Source organism: Suricata suricatta, chromosome 10, assembly GCF_006229205.1.
Source record: "Suricata suricatta isolate VVHF042 chromosome 10, meerkat_22Aug2017_6uvM2_HiC, whole genome shotgun sequence".
Classification (NCBI taxonomy): domain Eukaryota; kingdom Metazoa; phylum Chordata; class Mammalia; order Carnivora; family Herpestidae; genus Suricata; species Suricata suricatta.
In genome coordinates, this window is record NC_043709.1 from 136,851,604 (window position 1) to 136,875,772 (window position 24,169).

General features: G+C 48.7%; 1 protein-coding gene across 1 annotated transcript in view; it reads left to right on the forward strand.

Annotated features, from left to right (window-relative positions):
* The window catches only part of DIP2C (disco interacting protein 2 homolog C), a 188,237-nt gene that overhangs the window by 123,432 nt on the left and 40,636 nt on the right, over positions 1-24,169 (forward strand). The window contains exons 30-32 of the mRNA XM_029955601.1: positions 6,146-6,276; positions 15,265-15,433; positions 17,367-17,537. Coding sequence (XP_029811461.1) covers positions 6,146-6,276; positions 15,265-15,433; positions 17,367-17,537 — 471 coding nt within the window. The remainder of the gene's footprint in view (positions 1-6,145; positions 6,277-15,264; positions 15,434-17,366; positions 17,538-24,169) is intronic.

Genomic DNA, 24,169 nt, shown 5'->3' on the forward strand with positions numbered 1-24,169 from the left:
ATAAAACTCCCCTATGACCCAGCAATAGCCCTGCTAGACATTTACCCAAGGGATACAGAAGTGCTGATGCACAGGGGCACGTATACCCCAATGTTCACAGCGGCACTTTCAACAGTAGCCAAATCATGGAAAGAGCCTAAATGCCCATCACCTGATGAATGGATCAAGAAGATGTGGTTTATATATACAAAGGAGTATTACATGGCAATGAGAAAGAATGAAATCTGGCCATTTGTAGCAAAGTGATGGACTTTGAGGGTGTCATGCTAAGCGAAATAAGTCAGGTGGAGAAGGACAGATATCATATGTTTGCACTCATAGGTCTAACAGGAGAAACCTAACAGAGGACTATAGGGAGGGGAAGGGGGAAAGAGAGCTGAGGAGAGAGAGGGACACAAATCATGAGAGACTAGTGAATACTGAAAACAAACTGTGGACTGAAGGGGGAGGGGGAGAAGGGGGTGATGGTCATGGAGGGCGGCACTTGTGGGAGAAGCACTGGGTGTTATATGGAAACCAATTTGACAATAAACTATTATAAAAAAGTAAAAAATATATATAATAATAATAATAAATAAAAATAAATAAAAGGCATTAAGCAAACAAAGAAAAACAGTGTTCCTTTTTCTTCAGTTTTTTGGAAACATTTGAGAAGAACCATTATTAGTTCATCTTTAAATGTTTGGTAGATTTTAGCAATGAAGTCATCGGATACAGGGCTTTTCTTTGCTGGAAAATCTTCTTTACTGATTTGATCTTGTTACTGCTTTTGATCTATTTGGATTTTTTATTCTTTATGATTTAGTCTTGGTAGGTTTTGTGATCCTGTTTTATTTTTTTTTTAACTTTATTTATTTTTGAGAGACAGAGACAGCATGAACAGGGGAAGGGCAGAGAGAGAGAGAGAGAGAGGGAGACACAGTATATGAAGTAGGCTCCTGGCTCAGAGCCATCAGCACAGAGCCTGACAGGGGACTTTAACCCACAAACCGTGAGATCATGACCTGAGCTGAAGATGGACACTTAACCAACTGAGTCACCCAGGTGCCCCCAGTTTTGTCTTCCTTTTGGATAATTTGTGTTTCAATTTCCATGAAATGGAATTTCTTCATTTCATATAGGTTGTAGAGTTGGTTGGTGCATGATTGTTCATAGTACTCTCTTCTAATTATTTTTATTTTTGCAGAATCCATAATAAGTGTCCCTACTTTCATTTCTGATTTTAGTAATTTTAGTGTTCCCTCCTTTTTTCTTAGTCCATCTAGCTAGAGGTTTGTCTATTTGATCTTTTCGAAGAACCAACTTTTACTTTTATTGATTATCTCTACTATTTCTCTACCCTCTGTTTATGCTCAAATCTTTATTATTTCCTTTCTTTGCTGACTTTGGGTTTAGTCTGTTTTTTCTGTCATTCCTTAGGTTGTAATGGTAGGTTGTTGATGTGAAATCTGTTTTATTGTTTAACATAAATTTTCATGTAAATTTCTGCAGTAAGCTGGTTTTTGCATGTCCTGTAGGTTTTGGCATGTTATTTTTGCATTTGAGTCTAAGTATTTTCTGATTTTTCTTGTGGTTATTTAAGAGTGCATGTTTCTTAATTTTCACAAGTATGTAGGTTTTCCAATTTTTCTTCTGTTACCAATTCCTAACTTCATCCTATTGTGGCTGGAAAAGATACTTCATATCTAACTTTTTAAATCCATTGAGATTTAATTTGTGGCTTAAAATATGGTCTATCCTAGAAAATGACCCAAGTGCTCTTGAGAAGAATGAATTTTTGGTTGAGTGTTCTCTATGTCTCCCTGATCTCTTTGGTTTATTGTGGTACTTCCCCCATTTCTCTTAATACATCTTCTTTCTGGTTGTTCTGTCGGTTGTTGTGAGTCGGGTATTCACACCGCTCAGCATCACTGAAGAAACGTCCGTCTCTCTCCAGTTTTGTCCTTCTGGGCTTCATATGCCCCGGTCTGTTGTCACGTGTGTAGAACCGTATGATTCTTGGATCTTGCTGCGTCGAACCCTTATTAATAATAATGCCCCACTTTGTCTCTTGTAATCCTTTGCGAAGTCTGTATTTCTGATATTAGTTCAACTACCCCTGCTCTCTTTTGATAACTGCGTGGAATGTCTTTATCCATTCTTTCACTTTGAAATTATTTGGTTCTCTTGATCTAAAATGAATCTCTTGTATGGGGCGTCTTGGGGGGCTCGGTCAGTTCAGCGTCGAACTTTGGCGTGGGTCATGATATCATGGTTGGTGAGTTCAGGCCCTGCATTGGGCTCTGTGCTGACAGCTCAGAACCTGGAACCTGCTTCAGATTCCATCTCCCTCTCTCTCTGCCCCTCCCCTGCTCATTCTCTCTCTTTCTCTCTCTCACATACACACACCCTCTCTCTCTCTCAAAAATAAATAGACTTTAAAAATTATTTTAAAAATAAAATGAATCTCTTATAGGCAACATATGGCTGGATCATGTATTTCACTCTGAATTGTCATCTTTTGAGAGTTAATCTGTTTAAACAGTTAGTGATTAGGGACTTCTCTCTCGTCTTGCTCCTTTTTTTCCATATGTCTTTCAACTTTTCTGTTACTTGGGGCACCTGGGTGGCTCAGTCAGATGCTTAACTGACTCAGGTCAGTTAATGATCTCAGGTCATGATCTCGACTTTGGCTCAAGTCACAACCTCACAGTTCATGAGTTTGAACCCCGCGTTGGGCTCTGTGCTAACAGCTCAGAGCCTGGAGCCTGCTTTGGATTCTCTGTCTCCCTCTCTCTCTGCCCCTCCCTCACTGGTGCTCTGCCTCTCTCTTTCTCAAAAATAAACATTAAAAGCAAATTAAAAAATAATTTTTCTGTTACTCATGTCCCACATGACTGTCTTTTTTTGTGCTTAGTTGATTTTTTTGTAACGAAACATTTAATTTCCTTTCATATATATTCTGCAGCCTGTGTTACTGAGGTGACCATGGCAGTTGAGCACCCTACAGTCGGAGGACTCTAGTTTGGCTTATACCCGCTTAATTTCAGTAGCATCCAAAACTGCCCCTTGTCCATCTTTCTCAGTCGCTGATATCACAAAGTTACATCTTTATATACTGAATGACCCAAAATATGTAAGTCTTTTAAATGCATTTTTTAAGTCTCAAGTTATGTAGGGAAAAAAGGGGAATTTAACCCCAAAGTTACGATCATAGTCATTTCTTTCAGCTAGTAATTGTGGATTTTTTTTTTACCATATTAGTCTCTTAAATCATGTAGAATATGAAAAGTAGAGTTACAAAGTATTGTTACAACTACACAAGAATTTATAATTGACTTGTACTTACCTTTACTGAGATCTAAACTTATTCACATGACTCTCAGATATGCCTAGTGTCTATTTCAATCTGCAGGACTCCCTTGAGCCTTTCATGGCAGGTCTAAATGTCATGTAAGGAGTCCATTAATGAACGCTAAACGTAACGAGCGCCCACAGCTCACTGCCCCAGCCCTCCACTCTAAGCTGTCGAACTTCTAGCAGACTCCAGAGCTCCAAACAGGCTCTCCATTTTCTGCCCACACAGCTGTTGTCTGGTTGCTATGGAGATCGTCTTCCCAGAATCCTCTCCTTCGCTTTTCAGTAGAATCTGAGGTGACATACCAAATAAAGTGCGATACCAAATAAAATAATTCTTCAGATTATTTTGGAGTACAGAGTTCTCCTCACTGAGAGGACCTCCCACGGTGCTGAGGGTGGCTGGGCGTCCCCTCCCGTCAGGGCTGAACAGACCCACACCTGTGATAGGACCGTTTTCCTGGTCTATACAAGTGGGGGCTTAACGGTCCATCTCGATTCAATTAAGATATTCACACATGCAACAAAGATGAACTGATGTGTTTCTTGGTGATTCCACTTACTAGAAGTATAAACCCTACTAATCCCAGAAAGAGGAATAATTAGACTTTCAAATCTTTGGAGGTTTTTATTAAGGTTCTGATTGTTTAGTTTATTTGGTGAGCACCCGAGGTAAAATATGTTGTGATGTCATTTAATGAAAATCCGTACACCTTAAACTCTAGAGGCGTAAACAGAACTGAAGTCACCCGGTGCGCGCCTTCCCGCGGGACTCCCTCTACCCCTCGGCTTGCACCATGTTTCTCAGAAAGGTTGATTCAATTTCAGCCTTTAGTCACAAACGTCATTACGTATGCAAATAGAGAGAGGGTTACCCAGTAAACTGTCTTCCCAGCGACAGGAACTATTTAATGTCTGATTTAGTAGCAGGCCCTTGGGTAGGTGTTTATATGTTCAGTTTAGGTTTTAAAATACTAACTGTTTAAAAGTTTAATTTGACCTCTGAAGGTTTCTGATAGAAACTGGAGGAACCTTCTCACTTCCACAGGGAAGTCATGTGGAGGACCCTTCCCTTCAGAGCGATCCCCCTCTGGACTTGCTCGCAGGACGCTGTCGCACTGGTGGTGGCCGTCCCTTCCACCGAGTGCGCGGCTGCTGTGTGCCCAGGGAGTGGACACTTGCTTTCATGTCAGCCCAAGCAGAACTGCTCCGGAAGGTGCACCTGCCCCAGAGGCGGGCTGAGACGCGGCCTGAAAGTACACGGGTGCCCCTCCCGCCGCCGCCTGGGACCCTGGCTGCTCCCGCGGCTCCTTCAGGGAAGGGCTTTCCAGCCTGGTGTCTGCAGGTTTTCAAAAGGACTCGTCCAAGTACAAGCCTGACGCCTCAGAACGGGGAGTTTTCCTCCCCGCGGGGGCTGGTGGTCTGTGATGTTGTCAGGTCCAAGACTGGAGCTTGGAGACGAGTCGTTTAGCTTTCCTGGTTGCGTTTTTCTTCATCTGTCTCTGCTCATGTCACTCCGAGGAGATCTGCTCTTTCCTCGGCCTCAAGACCCAGAGCGCGTTGGTGCCCCCGCCCCCGTCCGGGGCCGTCTGGGCACCCGGTGTGAACGCGCGCGCGGCCCTGCAGTCGGCGGACTTCTCTCTGTCTCCTGCCGGACCCAAACTCCCACGGCCAGAGGCTCTGTTTTATTCTTTATGTTCTGAGAACCTAATACGATGCCCGAGACACAGCGGGTCCTCAGGTACTGCATTAGTAGTTGCTGAGCTGAGCTGAACTCTGTTCCCAAGCTGTAAACAGTGCCTGCACAGCGTAGGGGTCCGGGCAAGGCTGGTTTTAGTGGCCGAGCTGGGAATGGGGCTCATTTGGTAGCTAGGATTTTGCTCCCTCCTGATCTAGCGGGCGGGGGGTTGAAGGCATGGTTCAGAAACCCAGCCTTGTCCCTTCTTGAAGCAAATGTCATGGCCTTGAAAAGCAAGTGGGAAGGAGCTGTGTGCTCACTTGTCTGGTGACCCTGCATCAGTGGTGTGGGTGCCCCGGCGAGCCTGCCACGCAGCGCCGGCCCCTGGCTTCTCTCCGCTGTTGCCGCCACCGCTCAGGGTGCTTCCTGGCATTTGGGCGGGTCCCCCTGAGTGTTAGGGTGCTTGCTCCAGCCCCCCCAGTCCAGCCCCGGGGGACATCTGCTTCATAGTAACTCCAAACGTGTTTCAAACCACAAGCTTGGGGACATTTTCGTTGTCCTCTTAGGCTTGATTGGCTAGAAAGCTTCTGTGAGAAAATTGATTTTATTAGATATATTTTATGCTGGTTTACAAGAACTCCCATCACGTGGAAGCCCTCTCACTGTCACCTCGGTGCTGCGGGGACCAGCGCGTCTCGCCACCCCCGGCTGTTGTGGCTTGAAGCCGTGCGACCTTCGGCAGCCTGGTTCCTGTCACTGGCACGGACTGTCCTCCACGCGCCCCGCTGGCCCGACTGCGTGCCGGGCACGTGTTGGGTGCACACCTGAGAGGGGCCGTGAGGGGCCACGTCCCCCACCTCCTTCCCTGGGCTGCGGGACCACAGGAGAGCCCTGTGCGTGCTGCCCTCCTGTTGGGGTGCGGGGCAGGGCCGCTCCAGATGCTGGGTCACTGGGTCTGGGGGGGGCAGGAAAGTTGGCGTGCAGTTTAGTCATTGAAAACGGGAACCGCGATAGGAGTGGCACCTCTCCCCTCCTCCCGGGGCCGGAGCTTGGCTCCAGCCGTCCTTGTTGGAACCCCCTGCGGGCAGGGGTGTCACCGCCTGGGCTAACGGCGGCCTTGCTGTCTTGCAGATGTGCCACGCAGCCACCAGTGCCTTCTGCCGCTCCATCAAGCTGCAGTGTGAGCTCTACCCCTCCAGAGAAGTGGCCATCTGCCTGGACCCCTACTGTGGCCTCGGGTTTGTCCTGTGGTGCCTCTGTAGGTGAGTATCCTCCTTCGTGTCTCCAGAAGGACGACGCAATCAGTCATGCACCCCTTTCTAGACCGTTTGCAGAGTAGACGCTAACGTCTGGGCAGGGCTCCCACCTCCAGAGGGCCAGCTACAAGGGGTCCAGGGGTGTCCCCGTGCCAGCCCCGCATGGATTCCACACCCCACGGCGTCTGGCGAGCGTGGTCTCCGTCATCTCTGCAGGTGTCGGCAAAGTTCACAGGCTCTGGGCGCATTCTGGGAGGCTGCCTGGTGGGGACCCCTGTTTTCCAAGTGCAGGGCTCCAGCCTGAGGCTTTGGTTCTTTGCCTCCAGGGCCCAGCGGTGATCCCTGGCGGGGGGCTTGTATTAGGTAGCCAGGTGGGAGCTGAGGCTCGCCCTTCCTGCAGGCTCGTGCCTGACGTGGGTGGGAGGAACTTCTGCTGCAGGAAGGCCACGGGCAACCTCCGCCTTCCGCTCCCCTCCTGGCCACGCCCCCCAGCCAGCCACCCGCGGCCTAGCCCGGAGCAGGGTCGGCAGTCGGTGGTGTTTGTGCCCAGGATGGACGTGTGGAAGTTTGTGGGCGTTTTGTCTGATTACGCTTGTGTTCCCTGTAGAAACCTTAGGAAATATGAAATATCATGAAGACCTCAGTAATCATGTCACCCAGTGGTCCCTGTGACCAGTCACTGTTAGCGTTTTGGTACATGGTCTTCCAGAGTTTGTTTTCTGATGCAGCATACCACGTTTCTAGCATTAATGCTTTGAACATCTTTAAGTATGTGAAGGCGTAATAAATACCAGTGCCCTCCCTCCGGCTCCTCATGGACCTGGAAACATTTGGCCACTTTTGTTTCATGTCCCCTTCCAACTTTTAATGCAATCACCAGACAGTAAGCTTTCATCATAAACCTGTAAGTATGCCTACAGTTTTGTAAGCGTGCATTAATATAGGTGTAAAACAGGTGCAACAATGTGAAGGTGGTTAGGACTTCCTTTCTCCTAGTAGACGTTTTCTAATGTCTTTAAATGCACTCCTCAAACAATTATTCTGATACATTTATCATTAATAATATTAAGTTGGATTAAAATCCAATCTTATATTTTTGAAAAACACATTCCAATTAGAACAGTTAATCTTTTTGAGAGAGCAAATAGAAATGAATTAAAATATTTAATGACTTTTGCCCCACTGTAAAATGCAGTAGCATTGTGGGTAACTTTTCCTCTTGGGAAATAGTTCAGAACATGGTATTTCAGCAGTAGAGCCAAGTGACCGCAGACACATTCAGCCAACTGGGAAGGAACCCTGCCGTGACCTGCCGACTTTATAGGAGTCTGTGTGTCTGTCTGTCACATGGCAAAGGTGTCGGTAAAGTGAAGCCGGCGATGGAGCGCTTCCCCAGCGCGCGGGCACCAACGCGGGAAAGCGATGAGCTCACTGGTAGCAGCAAGGGCGCGCGGGGGCTCTTCAGAGGGCTTAGAAGGAACCTTTACCTAATGAACATCTTTCCTGCGAACTCATTCAGCAGTCACAGAATCGCAGAGTTCTGTTGACTGCCCCGCAACACTAGCAGTCAATCTCCCACGACCACAGCTTCTTCCTTCTGAGGTCCTCTGTAGAAACAGATCCCAACAGCCCTGCTTACGAACCGACCCTGGGAGCATCCAGCCCAGTGGTGGTGAGCACAGCCAGCCCCCGGAAATGCTGTGACTACGGTTTCCTCTCACATGAGCTAGTGGTCCTTCAGGAAATGAGCAAGATGGACTTGGATGTCATTTTGTGCAAGAAAGCACTTACAGTAAGATGGCGAGTGTCCTTCAGAGGGGCTCCCGTTGGCCAAACTGGCAGGATTTCAGCATCAAACTAAAGATTAAGATAGATGATAACGCTTCAAATAAAATAGAAAATTATCTCACTATTCAGACAACAGTAGCTAATTATAAAGGGAAGGAGAGAACCTTCATGTGCAGTCGGGGCAGGGGTGTGTCACCCAGAGGGTTTCAGCAGGAAAATCAGCATTAGGTCCGGGGTCTTCCTGGCAAAGATACTTTGTGGACTCCAGGCCAGGGAGCATCAGACAGAGACCGAGGACGGATGTAAATCAGCACATGGACGCCTGTGTCACAGCGGCCCTGAGGACCCCACGCCTACCAGCAGGCTGATGGCATGTGTGGCCTTCTCTCCCAACGGACACCATCAGGACAACTGGCAAGAGCTGACGAGGGTCCCAGACTTAGGTGGAAGAAATTTATCTGTTTCCTGATTCTGATGCCATAATTGGCTTTAGAGGAAAAGAAACTTGTTTGTTAGGAACACCTGCTGGATTATTGGGGTCGATGGGGCGTCAGGTCGGTGACTCACCCTCAAATGATTCAAATGGGGGAAAAGTTATTTCTATTCAAAAATTTTTCTGTAACTTTGGATTGTTTTAACATTTTTTTAATTTTATTTATTTTTGATACAGAGAGAGACAGAGCATGAGAGGGGGAGGGGCAGAGAGAGAAGGAGACACAGAATCTGAAGCAGGCTCCAGGCTCTGAGCTAGCTGTCAGCACAGAACCTGACGCAGGGCTCGAACCCACGAACGTGAGATCTGACCTGAGCCGAAGCCGGAGGCTTAACCGACTGAGCCACCCAAGCGACCCGGATTGTTTTAACATTTTTAAGAAGTTGAATGAAACAATTTTTTTATGTCTTCATTCTAAAGTTCCCTCAGTCACAGAGAATTGTATATCTGGAAATCATGATATAACAGAGTTGTTTCAAAACATTCATGTTTATTTATTTTGAGAGAGGGAGAGAGAGCGCTTGCAAGCAGGGGAGGAGCAGAGAGAGAGGGAGAGAGACAGAGAGAGAATCCCAAGCAGGCTCCATGCTGTCAGCACAGAGCCTGATACAGGGCTCAGACTCACAAACTGTGAGATCGTGACCTGAGCTGAAACCAAGAGTCAGATGCTTAACTGACTGAGCCACCCAAGTGTCCCTTGTTTCAAAATATTTTTAAGATCAAATGTGTCTTAAAAAGCTTTCAGATAGTTGGTATTCATGGATTAAAAGTTTCAATATTTTTAAAATGGAAGTTCTTTGCAAATAGGCCTAGAGATTTGATGAAACTCCTGAATCTCAGATTTTTTTTTAAAACAGACGTTATCCTATAAAGGAAGAACCGACAATATCCAAAATAATTTGTAATAAAACAATGAAGTTGGAAAACTCAGACTTCCCATTTTCAACCCCTGTGTTAGTAGGCAGCACAGGGTTATACTGGCATAAAGTTAGGTACAGGAAGACAGAGACAGAAAAAATAGCGAAACAAAATTGAGAGGCCGAAAATAGCCCTTTTACGTATGGCCACTTCGGTTTTCAACAAAGGCAGTTCAGTGATGAAAGGGTAGTATTTTCAACAAATGGTGTTTGGATGTATTGGACATTCACCTGCAAAAAGATTAATTTAAACTTTTATTTTGCATCATATAAGTAAATTCAAAGTAGGTTTTAAACATTAATGTAAAAACTAAAACTTCTGGAATAAGACAAGTAAGTCAGTAAATCTTTATAATCTTAAGCTAGGGTTCTTAGATATGGTGTAGTACATAAAAGAAATACTGATAAATGTGACTTCGGTAAAACTATGAACTTGGGTACCGGAAATGACACCTAATAGAGAGTTGGGAAGACAGATCACACCTGGGGGAACACATTTGCAAATCGTCACCTGATACAGTCCTTCCAAGTGGATATAAAACAAACTCTTACGACTCCAGAAGACATGCAACATGGTTTAAAAACAGGCAACAGACTTGAATAGATATTTCACCAAAGATACACAAATGACAGTAAGCGCATGAAAAGATGCTTAACATTCATTAGGAAAATGCAAATTAAAACCAGTGAACTGACACTTCGTACCCACTGGAGCAGATACAGCCACAAACCCCAGAAAATAACAGGTCAGACAGCTTATATTTCCGCTTTCAGAGCCACGCTGCAGAGCAACAGGACCCAGGGGTGTCTGTCACTGCAGTTCTGTCTTGTTGACAGGAATGTCAAATGGTGAAAATTTTCAGTTTGGCATGCTTTTAAAAACTAAACATAAATTCACCACATGACCCAGCAATTCCACTCCTAGGCATCTACCAAAGAGAAGGAAAAACACATCAAGACTTGGTGTCCATAGCAGCCTTCATAAAAAAGAGAGAGGAAAAGAAGCCGTGCAGCAGCCCAGCTGGTGGATGGACAGTGTTTGTGGCCAAACATCAAAACATCACCCTCAGAAGCCAGACTCAAAATGCCACATATTACACAATTATATCATACGATGCCATTTGTGTGACATGTCTGGAAAAGACAAGTCTGTGGAGACAAAAAGTGGGACAGTAGTCAACTGAGACTGGGGTCAAAGAACAGGTGAGCCAGGGGGACCGCAGCCGTGTGTGTGTGTGTGTGTGTGTGTGTGTGTGTGTGAGTGAGATGAACGTGTCCTCAAACCACGCTATGCTGGTAATTATACAACTTGGCGAGTTTGGTAAAATCCTGTCAGTTCCTTGCTTCAAGTGGGTGGATTATGGCACATGCTTTACACCTAAGTGAAACTGTTTAAAAAAGAAGATAGCCATCATCAGGATAACTCAGGAGCACAAGGCAGTAGCCTGCAGGGCGCTCCAAGTGCCTGGACTCTGATAGCTGGTGAGCCCCCCCACTTTCTAAAAACTTTTTTAGGGGTGTCTGGGGGGCTCAGTCAGTTAAGTGTCAGACTTCGGCTCAGGTCATGATCTCGCAGTTCATGGGTTCAAGCCCCGCATCAGGCTCTGTGCTGACAGCCCAGAGCCTGGAGCCTGCTTCGGATTCTGTGTCTCCCTCTCTCTCTGCCCCTCCCCCGCTCTCACTCTCTCTGTCTCAAAAATAAATAAAACATAAAAAAATTTTTAAAAACTTTTCTTTACCCCATGTGTCTTTTTAACCATCTTGTTCTATCTGAAATTCACATCGAAACCAGCATAGTTCAGGTTCTGGAAATTCTCAGAAGATAAACGTCTTCAGTGTCAGCAACCTGCAATTAAGTAGGTCTGTTTCGGAAGTGTTTGTAGCCAGCGCCAAGTGCTGGCTAGTAAGTGAAACTGTTGGTCAGCGTTTGTGGGACTGAGCAAACAAGGGGTAAATAGAAAATTCATGAGTAGGGTTTTCTGTTTGTCCTCTGTTACCAAGATTTGGTCATTTTTAAATGTTGACTTTCATCCTACTTGTGGGAATGAGGAGAAAGGTGAACTGTACTTGATTTTCACAAGTGTGCTCGACACTGTCCAGCCTTGAATTCTGCACGGGGGCCCCGGCGCTTGCATGTGTGATGGTTCAGATGAAGCAGATCACATATCCTGATGTATATTCTTGAGAAAGCTAGTCGTGGGTGCTTTGGATTTAATTTTCTGCATTTGAATCTCCCTACAATGGTATTTGTAAAATAAAACGTTGGGAATAATATGGAAATGATAAATTTTCATCATTAAGAGGAATATCATCATAAGGTTTTACCTGCATTGTGATTTCCTATGACGTGCAGCTCAAATGTCACTGACCGTGTTGGGAACTCGGTACTGAAAACGTAACAGTCCTTGGTGAGAAACACTGACTGTGCAAATTTGAGCAGCAATAAAAATCATGCAGGGAAATCCAAGTTAAGTTGTATTATTAAGCCTGATTCATGAACAGGCTGAGTAACATTTGCTGTTAACAGAACGCTGTGCCCCATCACTGCTCAAAGACGTGAGATGCTTGCTTCCTAGCGGATAATGATGATCTATGACGCTTGTAACGTGCAGGCTCGTTAGACCTTAGACTGTTGGCTGGTATATGATCCCATATTTGATCCCAGTTTTGCCCCTGAGATTGTTCTTTTAATGTTCATTTCCTGGAGGTACATTTTCCATTATTTTTATTTCTTCCTGCTTCCTGCTGCCTGGGGGCTTTTGACTGTAATTAAGCCGTTAGCTCCCAAGTAAGGCTGTAATTCGGAGAAGAGCAGGTGCGTGTGAATGGGTTCTGCAGCCCTGTGGCATACGGCACAGAAAGTAAGACTGTGCCCAGGGTTGCAAACAAAACATCACTTTCCATCAAGTCAGGCCAGTTGGGAATGCCCTCCTTCTATGTGTCCACATGTTCAGGGGCTTCCTGCCTCTCGGGAAGGGTCTTGGCAGCAGAGAGGAGAGCGTTGTGTCTTCTAGCTCCTGGGAAAACTTCTTTAAGAATGGGCAGTGGTATCAGTGGTCCTTGGATGTATTAGTACAGCCAGGCGGGACATTTGGTTGGTTTCATACCCCAAGTGCGTAATTCTTAGAAGGTTACTTTGAAAATAACAGGATATGCCCCAAAAGTGAGAACACAAATAAGGCATGCCAACTTCGTAAACCAGAGAGAGACTCTCATTTTAAAGAACCTCCGTTTTGGATATGAAAACTGGAAAAGTTTGTTTTCACAGACTGCAGACACTCGGCTACGCTTGCGCAGAAGTGCGCAGTGGGGCGTCCTTGCAGTAGTCCTAGCGGACGAGGTGTAGGCAGCTGGAGGAAAAGGCGGCCAGGACTTTGTAACGCGGATGGATTTGTTGTAACGTTAGTGATCTCCTGAATACTGTAGTAAATGATCTCTAATGACCTAAGTTAATTTCCCTGGGACAAATCTTACAGAAACTCTGACAGAATTTGGAATCGTCAGAACTGGGTCCTCAGTGATTTTGATACATTGACTATAAAAGTAACTCACTGCACCTTAACTAGGGACCCACTCCCTGCGCCACTCTGGGTCACCACACTCCCAGCAAAACGTCTCCGTCAGCAGCATTTCAAAGGAAATTTGAAAAGTTGTGGGTATGATACTTTTCTCCTGAACAATAGTGCATCCTGAGAGCTCTTTAAATTTCATCTGAAATCAGCTCAGAACTTATTCTGATTCTAGTCCGAGTTTTAGTTAACCCTTTAAATATAAGGTGTCTATTCATTCTCAGACTTACCCAGGAGGATTGAGAAAGATTTGAATATTCTCATTAATAAACATACCTCTTAAAAATTAGCTCCCACTTGGGGCACCTGGGTAGCTCAGTCAGTTGAGCATCCAACTCTTGGTTTTGGCTTGGGTCACGATTTCAGGGTTGTGGGACGGAGCCTGGAGTCAGGCTCTGTGCTGGCCGTGGAGCCTGCTTGGGACTCTCTCTGCCCTCTCCCCCATGTGCTCTCTGTCTCTGTCTCTTTTTCTCTCAAAAGAAAAAAATTAGCTCCTACTTGATTATCAAGCCTTCCTCCTCAAATAACACTTCGGTTGTCTCCCTGCACACTGTTCTTGACCGATGTGCTGATAAGTAGTTCTCCGTTAGAAGGACCGGAAGTACTCCCAACTTCTGGTGGTTTGTCCTCTTGATAAGAAACATATGATTGGAGGTTTCCAGTTTAGGGATTGTGTGCGCGCACACACACACAGGTACGCACGTGCGTGTTACCCTCTATAGAAATGAATGAGAGTGTCCTAGAAAATAATAAAGGGCCAGCAAAACCCCTCGTCCCATATATGTGCCCAGCCCGTGTCGGGACTTCGGTGTGTACATTTGCTTCTCCACACAGATGTTAGTCTCTTCAGATGCGGTTACATGTCCTGTGTTTCTTAATGAGCAGTCTCTAGACACATATCTTAGATGTAAGTTTTGTGGGTTCCACCTTGAGGACCCATCTGCCAGCAAACCTGTTTCATTAGTCTAAAAAGACTGTATTCTTCATAAAATGTTCTAAATTGGCAGTGTATGACCTCTGAAAGCTGTCAGGGGTTTGGCATTAGCAACAGAAAGGTGCGTGTGGGGGTCACACTTGTGAAGGTGGAAAGGTCACAGGTCAAGGTAGAGGGTCCTGCCGTCCTGAGCGCTGGCAGCTGCCAGGCAGCCCCTTGGCCATCACACTGCATCACAGCGGGTCCTTCCTGAAAGGCCGTCTGCGGGTACATCACGATGGGATAAGGCGCTTTCTGAAGCAGGAACAGGGTCTGAAAGTGGTATTGATTCTAATGCCTCCAAAGAGCATATTTGTTTTTCTTGCTTGTGATTTTCACTTGCTCCACTGGCCCCCCAGGCCTGTGGGCAGGGGGACCACAGCTCCTGACGTGGGGTTTCCTCCACACACTCCCTCTCTCTCATCAGGATTTATCCCTCCCTGGAGGAAGTACTCTCGTTTAAAAGGAAAGATTGGTTTTTGTGGGACTTTGTTACTCACCAGAGTAACAGTGGCAGTTGACTGAGCTTGGAGATGCTTGTGTGGCTACCGCAGCGGGTGTGCACACAGCGCGTGGCGCACAGTTGTTGAAATGAAGTGTGGCAGTGCTTTCTTGGACTTCCTCTGCTATTCCTTCCTAGGCGATCAGATTACATATCCTTCCCAGCTGGTACGTACCGTTGAGTAATAAAGTCAAAGAGAAAACTATGCGGCATTACGTGTCTTCTGTCACAACAGTGTGTGTGTGTGTGTGTGTGTGTGTGTGTGTGTGTGAATTACTCACTGTTGGATGACTCTCACACTTCTTGAATTTTGGTTTCAGCATGTAGGGGTTTAAGATTTCTCGATGAGGTAGCCAGTTGAAAAATAAATGGACGAGCCTCCTGGAGGCTCAGTCAGTGGAGTGTGTGACTCTTGATCTCGAGGTCATGAGTTCAAGCCCCACATTGGGCCTAGAGATGACTTAAAAAGAATGGACAAAGGACTTGATTAGACACTCTGCCAAAGAAAGCATACAGTTCTACAAATTCAACTCTGTGTCTCTTACATTTTGCTAATGTAGCAGCTTTGAGAGAAATGTAACAGCCTCGCAACTTTTACCTTTCCAGAGGAGAGCGCTGGCCATGATTCCTAGAGTTCTTTTGTGTTTTCAGAATGTTTTCATGAACACACCTTCGCTTTTATTCGCAGGCCTGGAGGGCCGAGGGTGTGTCTGAGGCCCCCCCTCACTGAGCCCCTCCGTCTCTCTCTGCAGCGTGTACTCCGGGCACCAGTCCATTCTCATCCCGCCTTCTGAGCTGGAGACCAACCCGGCCTTGTGGCTTCTGGCCGTGAGCCAGCACAAAGTCCGGGACACGTTCTGCTCCTACTCAGTGATGGAGCTTTGCACCAAGGGGCTGGGCTCGCAGACAGAGTCGCTCAAGGTAAGCAGACTGTCACCTGCCTCCCAGCTGGGGGGACAGCTGCCAGAGGGCGGGAGAGGCGTTTGCTGGTGCTAAGATAAGAGTTCACAAACCCGAGGTATAATCTGCTGTCGCAGAAGCTTGCAAAACTGATGTCGTGTGAAAACCTTACTTTAGAAGATGAAGAGTTTCCCCCGCCACGAAGAGTTCTGGGTCAGGATGTGGCCGCTGAGGTCTGTGATTCCATTAGGTGTGCCCGGGAGGCCCTAAATTGCTTTTCCTTCTGGTGGTGAATTCACGTGTTCAGTGGAGTTAATTCTACTCTGATGCTGGTGTTCAAGAGATGAATTTGAATTTAGCTGTTCATGTTTGTTTTCCATGACGACCCGAATCTTCATCAGTGTGTCCTAATCAAAATATTAGCATTTCCCGCCACTTAAACCAATAACATTTTGATAGACATATTTTCATGGTAAATGAAGTAGTCATTATCCAAGTAAGGACGAGAGAATAATCATACACCTGTTTTGATTTATATTCTGATACTATCCATTGTTTATATCTTTGTATCTATGTAGATTATATTCTGTGTGTGCGTGTGCATGTGCATACATAAATGGTCTGTACACATACAAATAGTTAAGCAATACATTTATATTCTGACTTTTGTTTTCCTGTCTGGACCTAATGAATAAGTTTGAACAAGAAAAAAAATGCAAGATAACAGTGATATTGTTATGTAAAGAAATTTATAATTTCTTGAAATTATAAATATATATGAGAAAAATTTATAAGACCTAATTATCACTTGTATCCACCTATATTATTTTATAAAATCATGGACTACCTTGACATAAATGACAATTGAGTGCTTTCTAAGCACTTTGCATATTGATTCATCTACCTTTACAACGGGTGCCTGAAAGAGAAACTTCTGTCGTCTCCATTTTAAATATGAGGACACTTATGTACAGAGAAGTTAAGCACCCTTTCCAGGTTCTTACCCTTAATACGTTTTGGAGCCCTGCCCTGAATCCCTGGCTCCATGCAGGCCCGCCGTCTCGCGGCCCAGGCTGCGCTGCCGCCCCAAACCCACACGCGTGTGAGCAGATTGTTGGCTCGCCCAGTCGCAGTGTCTTCTGTGTGATCTGTGCCTGTGAGGTCATGTGTGCTGGGCTCCCGGGCCAGAGCGAGCCGAGTGTGCCTGCTGCGCTGGTCAGGAGGCCGGGCCCATGCGCTGCGCACAAGCAGCTGTGCGGGGAGGGGGCCGGGAAGGCCGCGTGGTCCTGCCTCTGCCGGACGGCCTCCTGCCCCGCGCGTTCCGCTGGAGACCGCCACCCGCCATCCGCCTCCCACATAAACGCAGCTCCTTCCAGCCCGGGGGCCCCCGCCCGGCCGGGATGCACCCCCTGCACAGAGCCCGGTGCCCCCCTCTTGGGAGGCCCTCCTCTGAGTCAGTTGATTGAATTTGGCGCGGAACTGAGGTGTGCTCAGTCATTCCCAATTGTGAGAATTTACTGTCACCTTCTAAGTCTCGTGGGACTTAGAGGGAATATGTCTTTTCCGTTCTTCTATTAGAAATAGCACTTCTCCCTCCCGTGCGGGGCGTGCTCTCGTGCATCTGTGTTCGCAGGCATATATCCAGATGCTTCGTGTGTCCGCATGCCCGGCCCCTTCCTACCTTACCCAGGACCTACTTCTCCTCGTCGTGTTCCTTGCTGCTGCGTCTTGCTGATACTTCTGACCTGGTTGTCATGGTGTCTTTGATGATCTGATACCTGCACAATTGCTTTTCCCACACACACATCCTAGAACAGCCTAATTAACAACGTGGACACCGAGCCCTGGGAATGAACGTCTGTGTGGAGGTTACATGGCTGCCACCCATCTGGTCAAGGAGGCCATACCCTTGAGCCCTGGAAGGCTGGCATCTCACCGCTGTTCTTATTTCTAGGCACGAGGCCTGGACCTGTCGCGCGTGCGGACGTGTGTGGTCGTGGCGGAGGAGCGGCCTCGGATAGCGCTCACCCAGTCCTTCTCGAAGCTCTTTAAAGACCTGGGGCTCCACCCGCGGGCCGTGAGCACCTCCTTTGGCTGCAGAGTGAACCTGGCCATTTGCTTGCAGGTGGGTCCATGGCTCCCAAGAGCCCCAGTCAGGGTGACTTGTAAATGACAGGCACACAGCATAGTGGGCATAGTCTCCTTGGTGTGGAGAAGACACAGTGATTGATGCATACTTGTTTGGTTTTTCCTTTTTCTTTTTTTTCATTCTGCACTTGTCAGTAACCATTACTCATAACTAGCATTTATAGAACTTCCTCTGTCCTGAAACAGTTTAACTTTCGTAACATGAGTAGCAGTTAGTGCAGACCCCTGAAGTCAGGCTTTGTAAAGACGCCGCACAGACAAATGTTTCATTGTGGCAAGAAATCCTGTCTCTTGAAGTGCATGGTCTCCTGTACAGACAGTCATTTCTGTAGGGAGAATGCCAAGGACTTTAGCAGCCCGGGCACTTGCTGCTGCGATAGCAGCGTGGGCGTGAGCGTTGTGATGATTTGCTGCATTTCGATGGCTTCGGTGTGAGGCAGCCCTCGTAAGATATTCTCACATTACCTGTGGCCCCGAGCCCACGTGTGACCATCTTCACTGTTCCTTTCCTTTTTTGAACCCTTAACACGAGCACGCCCGTCCATGGTTTTTACGTGCCGGGTCAGAGCTGCCTGGGCGTGCAGACAGGAAGCCGCGTAGGAGTTCTGTCCCGGGGCACAGCTGTGCACTTTGTCCCTTGAACATATGGAGAAATGGGAACTCCAGTCACAGCAGGTGCTGGAACCGGGCACCGTTGGCACGGGTCTCCTTCCGGCTCCCCTCGTGCCCACTGCCGGCCCGCCTTTCTGGCCCCAGAGGCGGGGTGAACTCGGAAGGCTCCAGGACGGCCGTGTCCTCACCGGCACTCTGGGTGCTGGGACTCTGCCATGGACATTGGCCAAGGAGGGGCCTCTTACCACGTGATGGGTGTGATGTGACTGCTTCAGAAACATTACATGCAGAGGGGTTTTCTTTTTCCTTCTTTTTTTTTTTTTTTTTTTTTTTAATTTTCTGCTATATCCAGAGGGGCATTGCTGTCAGGGGGCATGGTGCTATTTTGGAATCTTGGCAGCATCTTTAAACATTTTTGTACATTTTACTTTTTTTCCCACTTATTTGCTTTATTCTCAACTCATTTTCATCCATTTTTTCCTTTTTCTGAGTGGTTAGCACTAGTGGAGGTGTCTGTCAGTAGAGAACAGATGTATCCTAAAAAGCAGTGCAGGCTCGCGGTCCCTTGCCCAAATGCTTGGGGCCAGGCATGCTGTGTGGAGACGGCACCCCATCATCACACACAGCAGTGTCCCTGCTGCTGGGGGGGGGGCACTAACGGCAAGGAGCTTTGTGCCACCTGAGTCAGAGGGTCCCCTCACTGGGCATTTCCTTGTAGTCAGTGAGGTGCAGTGAACCTATAGAGGCTTTTTCAGTAAGCGAGTAAGACACTCCTGGTCAGAGCAGGCCGAGCAGGAGGGAAAGAGTGACGCAGACCCGGGGGTCTGAGAAGGCTCCCGCAGACCAGCCCGCGCCCCAGGACGCACGGGAGCGACACCAGGCGGCAGGGCTGGGCAGGGGAGACGCCGGGTCTCCGCGAGTCGCAGCGCGGGTCACAGCAGGCGCCGGCGGCGACTCCCCTCCCCGTGGCATCTCTGCAGGGCTTGACCCACAGGCCCCTGACGAGATTGTCACATGTACTGATGACACTGAAGTCTGTGAGTGTTCACACACATAAGGGAAATAACCTGACCGTCTTTGAGTTTCTTACAGATTGAGTATTTTTATAAAGGAACGTTTCAGAAAACAAACCAGAAAATACAGATTAGCCAGTAAACAAATAATTACACTCCTAATTGCATCTATCCAGAAGTAATGCCGTCAATCCCTTGATATAAAACTATCACAAGCACAAGAAGCTGAAGCACTCCCTTCATGCCAAACACTGAGCCCCCGTGTGTAAAGGCCCTGAGCATTCGGTTTCAGAGCCACCAGAGCAGAGAAGTCGCCGCGCGGGCGCTCCTCTCGTCCGCTGATGCCCCCGTTCTGGCAGCGCTTCCCCGGGAGGGTTGCTGGCCGCCCTCACTGTGGGGCCACGATTTGGCTCTGCGTCCTCTAGGCCAGCCCTGGTCGGGGTGAGGAGGGGCCTCCCCTCTGCCCGGTGCCTCGTGGATGGGGACCATCCGTGCAAGCACAGGCCATGTTCCATGGGGACCGTGCCACAGGGCCCCCTGCCACTTCCAGAGGGCTCCCTGGTCCTCGGGGAAGGCTGAGTCACATGGAGGACAGGCGTTTATGACTGCAGAATGGACTAGGAGATCGTTTCTACCTCGCAAGAATGGCTTTCGCGGACGGCGCTCTGACTCCGAGTCACCCAGCCCCAAGCGTGTCACCCAGCCCCAAGCGTCCCTCCCCGCTCTGTCCAGTTTCACACCAACGGCCACTCGCCACTGTAGACTCTTTGCTGGTCTGACTCGCTCGTACCACGACTCGGGCTGCTCTCGGCCTGAGCTGCTTCTGCTGTCTTCCTGTGGCAAAACCCCGCCGTCCCTCCGAGGCCCCCCTGAGTCCTTGAGCTGGGAGTATTCTCCTTGCTCTGACCTCCTGTGGCACTTCCTCCCTCACTTCTGACGCTTCCTGCCATGGCTCAGCCCTGTCCCTGTAAGCAGCTTCTGACCCTGCAGCCAGTGAGGGACTCAGCTCTGCGCAGCGTCTCACGTGGCCACACAGCTGGCGCTCAGAGCTGAGTCAGCCTTCTCGAGCAACTAAAATTCGATCCCTTTAGCTACAGGTACCATTCACTTTGGAGAAAATAGGCACACTCTCTTACGAGTCCCGCCCCCCAGGCAAAGCAGGCCCACGGCATGGACGGCCACCAGTCAGAGCTGTGGCCTCACGGCAGCTCTTCTTGCCACCGAAAATCAAGGCTTCCCTGCCCTTCAGCATTGTTAGCTTAGGCCGCAGGCCCAGGCCTGCACCATAGGAGTGAAGACGTTCACCCGCAGGATGCAAGCATTCACTGACCCGAGTATTGGGCCCTGTGGTCCCAGGTAGCATCTGGTTGGATCTCCCCACACCTCACTGGGGGTAAGTTCATTGTTTTGGGAAACTGAGGCTTGGACAAGTTAAGTGAACTTCCCCCGTCGACCAGGCAGGGAAGGAGGGACAGATGGAGCACATGATCCAGGCAGGGCTGGCCAGCAGGCAGCAGGAGCACCTGAGTTGTTTCTAACGGTGTCCTCCTCTCTTGCGTTTTAAGTCAGACCCACTGTTGTGGGCAACCTAAATCGGGCGCCGTGCAGGTCGTGCGTCTGAGGGGAGGGGGCTGCTGCGGGAGCGTTCTGCTCTGCTGCTGGGGAGGTGGAGGGCTGCGTGCTCGAGCTGTGCATGAGAAAATCACGACAATGAACAGATGTATCATTGTCAAATATGCAAATGGGCAAGTATAAAAAGTTTCACTGTGAGACCATCATCAAAATAGAAAATAGAATAATCTGCTGATGCTGACTCCGCCCTTCCATCTCAGAAGCCAAGTGGTTTACGTACCCTTATCATTCCGAGGCAGGAACTGCCACAGTAATTTTTGTGACACATCCCTCTTGAGCTCCATGTCCTGGCTCGGCGGTTGCAGAATGGACTCCTAGAATGAAGCGTGGCTGCCTTGGAGTCCACGTGAAATGCTGGGGTATTGTAGACTCTGCACGGGAAAGAGATGCAGAAGAACGTGCCATTTTTTATACTTTAGAAGTGAAATTTCCCAGAATCTTTAGCCATAAAACTGACTTTAAAACAATCTGGATTTGTTAAGTCTATGACAAAAATGGTCATTAGGTCAAGTTATGACTTCCGAGTTTAACTCTGACATACATTTCCCATAGTGTTGTTAGGAAGTGTCACGCGTTTATTAGCCTCTGTGGAGAAAGGTGTCACCTACAGCCACGGTGACTCTTGTCCGGAGTATGAGCTGAAAGGTCCCAGGTTGTGTTCAGTTAACATCAGCTCACCGTAACAGAAATGTGAGCAGAAGAAGGAGGGAAAGTGAACTGTCTTCTTTCTAAAACTTTAAGGTTGCTGCAAGCAGAAACTTTGATCTTTATTAAATTTTAGAAAAATAACGATTACCTTATCTGGGCGGAAAGCTCATTCTGAACAGCTGTGTGGAGCTCTGCCACCACTGACAGTCGTGGCCGGCCTTAAACGTTAACGCTCACAAACGCGGGAGAAATACGGCCACCGTGATAATGAGAAGTGACGTCATTGATCGTTGGGAAGAAAAAAACCGGGAAGCTCAGACGCCGACACAAATCTTAAGTAAGCCTCACGCTAAAATTACTACTTACAACGCCTTCATTGATCTGGGCTCTCGGTTCCTTGTTCCCCCGCCAGTGCTTTTAGATGGAACAAAACAAAAATAAATGAGGTGCCCCGGGGGGCTCTGTGCTCCCCAGAATCCGTCATATTCAGCAGAAACTCGCACACCTTGTCCTGCTGATCTGCATTGTCCCACGTCACGAAATGAACACTGGGGATTGTGGACCTGCATCTCTGCCAACAGCGCACCAGTCAGCATTCAGGTTTGTACGTGGCAGGAATCTGCTCTGGCAGTTTAAGTGAAAAGGCTTTTACCAAGACCCCATCGGTCATGCTCAGAGGCCTCCCAGGAGCTCAAGGACCTGGGGTTGGGACTGTGCACCCAGGAATGGCTCGTGCCCCAGCGCCGTTCCTGGGAGGACGCTGGTGTTGTAAACTGCACCACTGAGCGGCTGGTCCTGGACGCCACCCCCACTTCCAGCACATCTGCAGGGCCTGGGATGGAGTGCCAGCCCTCCGCCACCACACGCGGGAGCGCAGGCTTCCCTGGTCACGTGCTGGCCTCTGGGGCAGTGGGGGGGGGGGGGACAGTGTGGGCTATTTGTAGTTGCTGCACAGAACCGGGGCTCTGTATCCCGCACAGCTCCAGAAGTAGGGGGGCCCCAGATACAGGAAAAGGGTTCAGGCCCTTGGTGACCAAAAGGGTGACTGATGGCCATTTCAGCCCATCCCTCTGTCTGCCCAAATTAGCACATGCTCCGTCCCATTCATCGCCTGCCTCCTAAAAAAATTCGAACACAGCTCTCACTCTTAGAACGAGTAACACCCCCACCATCTGTCCAAAGAAGAAACGAACTGAGGCCTCAACATTGTAGCTGCTTCTAGTTGGCGGCCATTCCCTCGCAGAGATTGAAGCTGTGCGCTTGTGGTCAAGTCCGCCACCATGGATGGATGGGCCCTGTAAGACTGTGGCGGAGGGACAGGGAGGCGCGTTCACGCATCCCTCTGTAGGGCTGGCTCTGGGCGTGCTAGGTACCAGTGACCACAGTGAACACCCAGTTGACACCAGCTCTGCCACTTGCCAGGCACGTTTTCCCCTCTGGACACTCCAGAGCTTTGGGGATAACTGCAGGGAGAGCTTGGGGTCCCAGAGACCCCGATGGGCTCTCGACCTATGGCTGAGCCCCTGTGACCACCTCACTATCAGGAGATCACTTCGGTTTGGGTTGATGCATTATCGGTCACAGGAAGTTCCCAGGATGTAACGTGTGCCTCGAACCAGGAGCATGAGCATCTGAGCTTGTTGGTCCTTCCGCTTGAGCTGCACTCACAGACACAGGCGCCCTGCTTCCCAGCCTGCGTGCTTTCACGCTGCGGGGACCGGCAGTCACCTGCCCTGAAGCCTTCAGAGCACTGTGTCGTGCAGGGCTGACGGCGGGCAGCCTGGGCCCTCGGCCCGTCTGGCCGGTCTGCGCAGTCCCGCTCTGCCGGCGCAGCTCCGGGTCGAAGCAGGCGGCCTGGGAGCAAACGGTCATGGCCGTGTCCCTGGGAAGTTCTGCAAGAATAGGCCGGCTCCTCTTCTGCACGGCCGTTTGTTGACCTCTCTGGGAGTTAGTTAACTAGTTAGTATGTGGCATGGAGTGCCACACTCCGGCCCGGCAGGTGGGCTGGATTTTTGCCACCTGTGATCCTAACAGACCCACTCTTTCCCTGCCAGCCTCTCCTTGCAGCCACTCCTGATACTGATCTCTAATTCAGTCAGATGCTTACTGCCAACCACAGAAACCAGCTCTGTTTGTTGTTAGCAAAAGATAGATTTATTAAAAAGAATTCTGGACTTCCATTTTTTATTAGGCTGTAAAAGTCACAAGAGACTGTTCCAACCCTAACAATTAAAACAATCTGGTTAATGTACAAGTTAAAGTTTTTAGGATCCATCAGAGAGCTGAAGATTCAAGAAGGGTCAGTGAACTAAAGTCATCCATGAAGAGAAGAGACCCATGTTTTCCTCCTGGAACAGGAGCAGCAGGAGGAATTCGCCAGAGAGACCAACAAGAGCCCTGATCTGGTGTGTGGTGTGGGGAGGAGGGTGAAAATCCCAAGGAGCACGGCTCTGTCGCTCTGCACCCCTGCACCAGCCCCCCTGCAGGGCTCCCCCATCCAGATAGGGTAGGGGCCTTCAGGTAAGTGAAGGCAGAGGTGCTGGGGGCCGAGCAGAGAGCAGGAACTGAGCACCTTCCTCGGGCAGCCCCACGCCGCGGGGTGCAATGCCCTTGTACTCCAAGATGAAGGTGGCTCAGGATCGCGTGTCTCTCAGCCCCTTGGGCCTTCACCAGACACAGCACATTTGTCTTCCAGAGGCTGGAC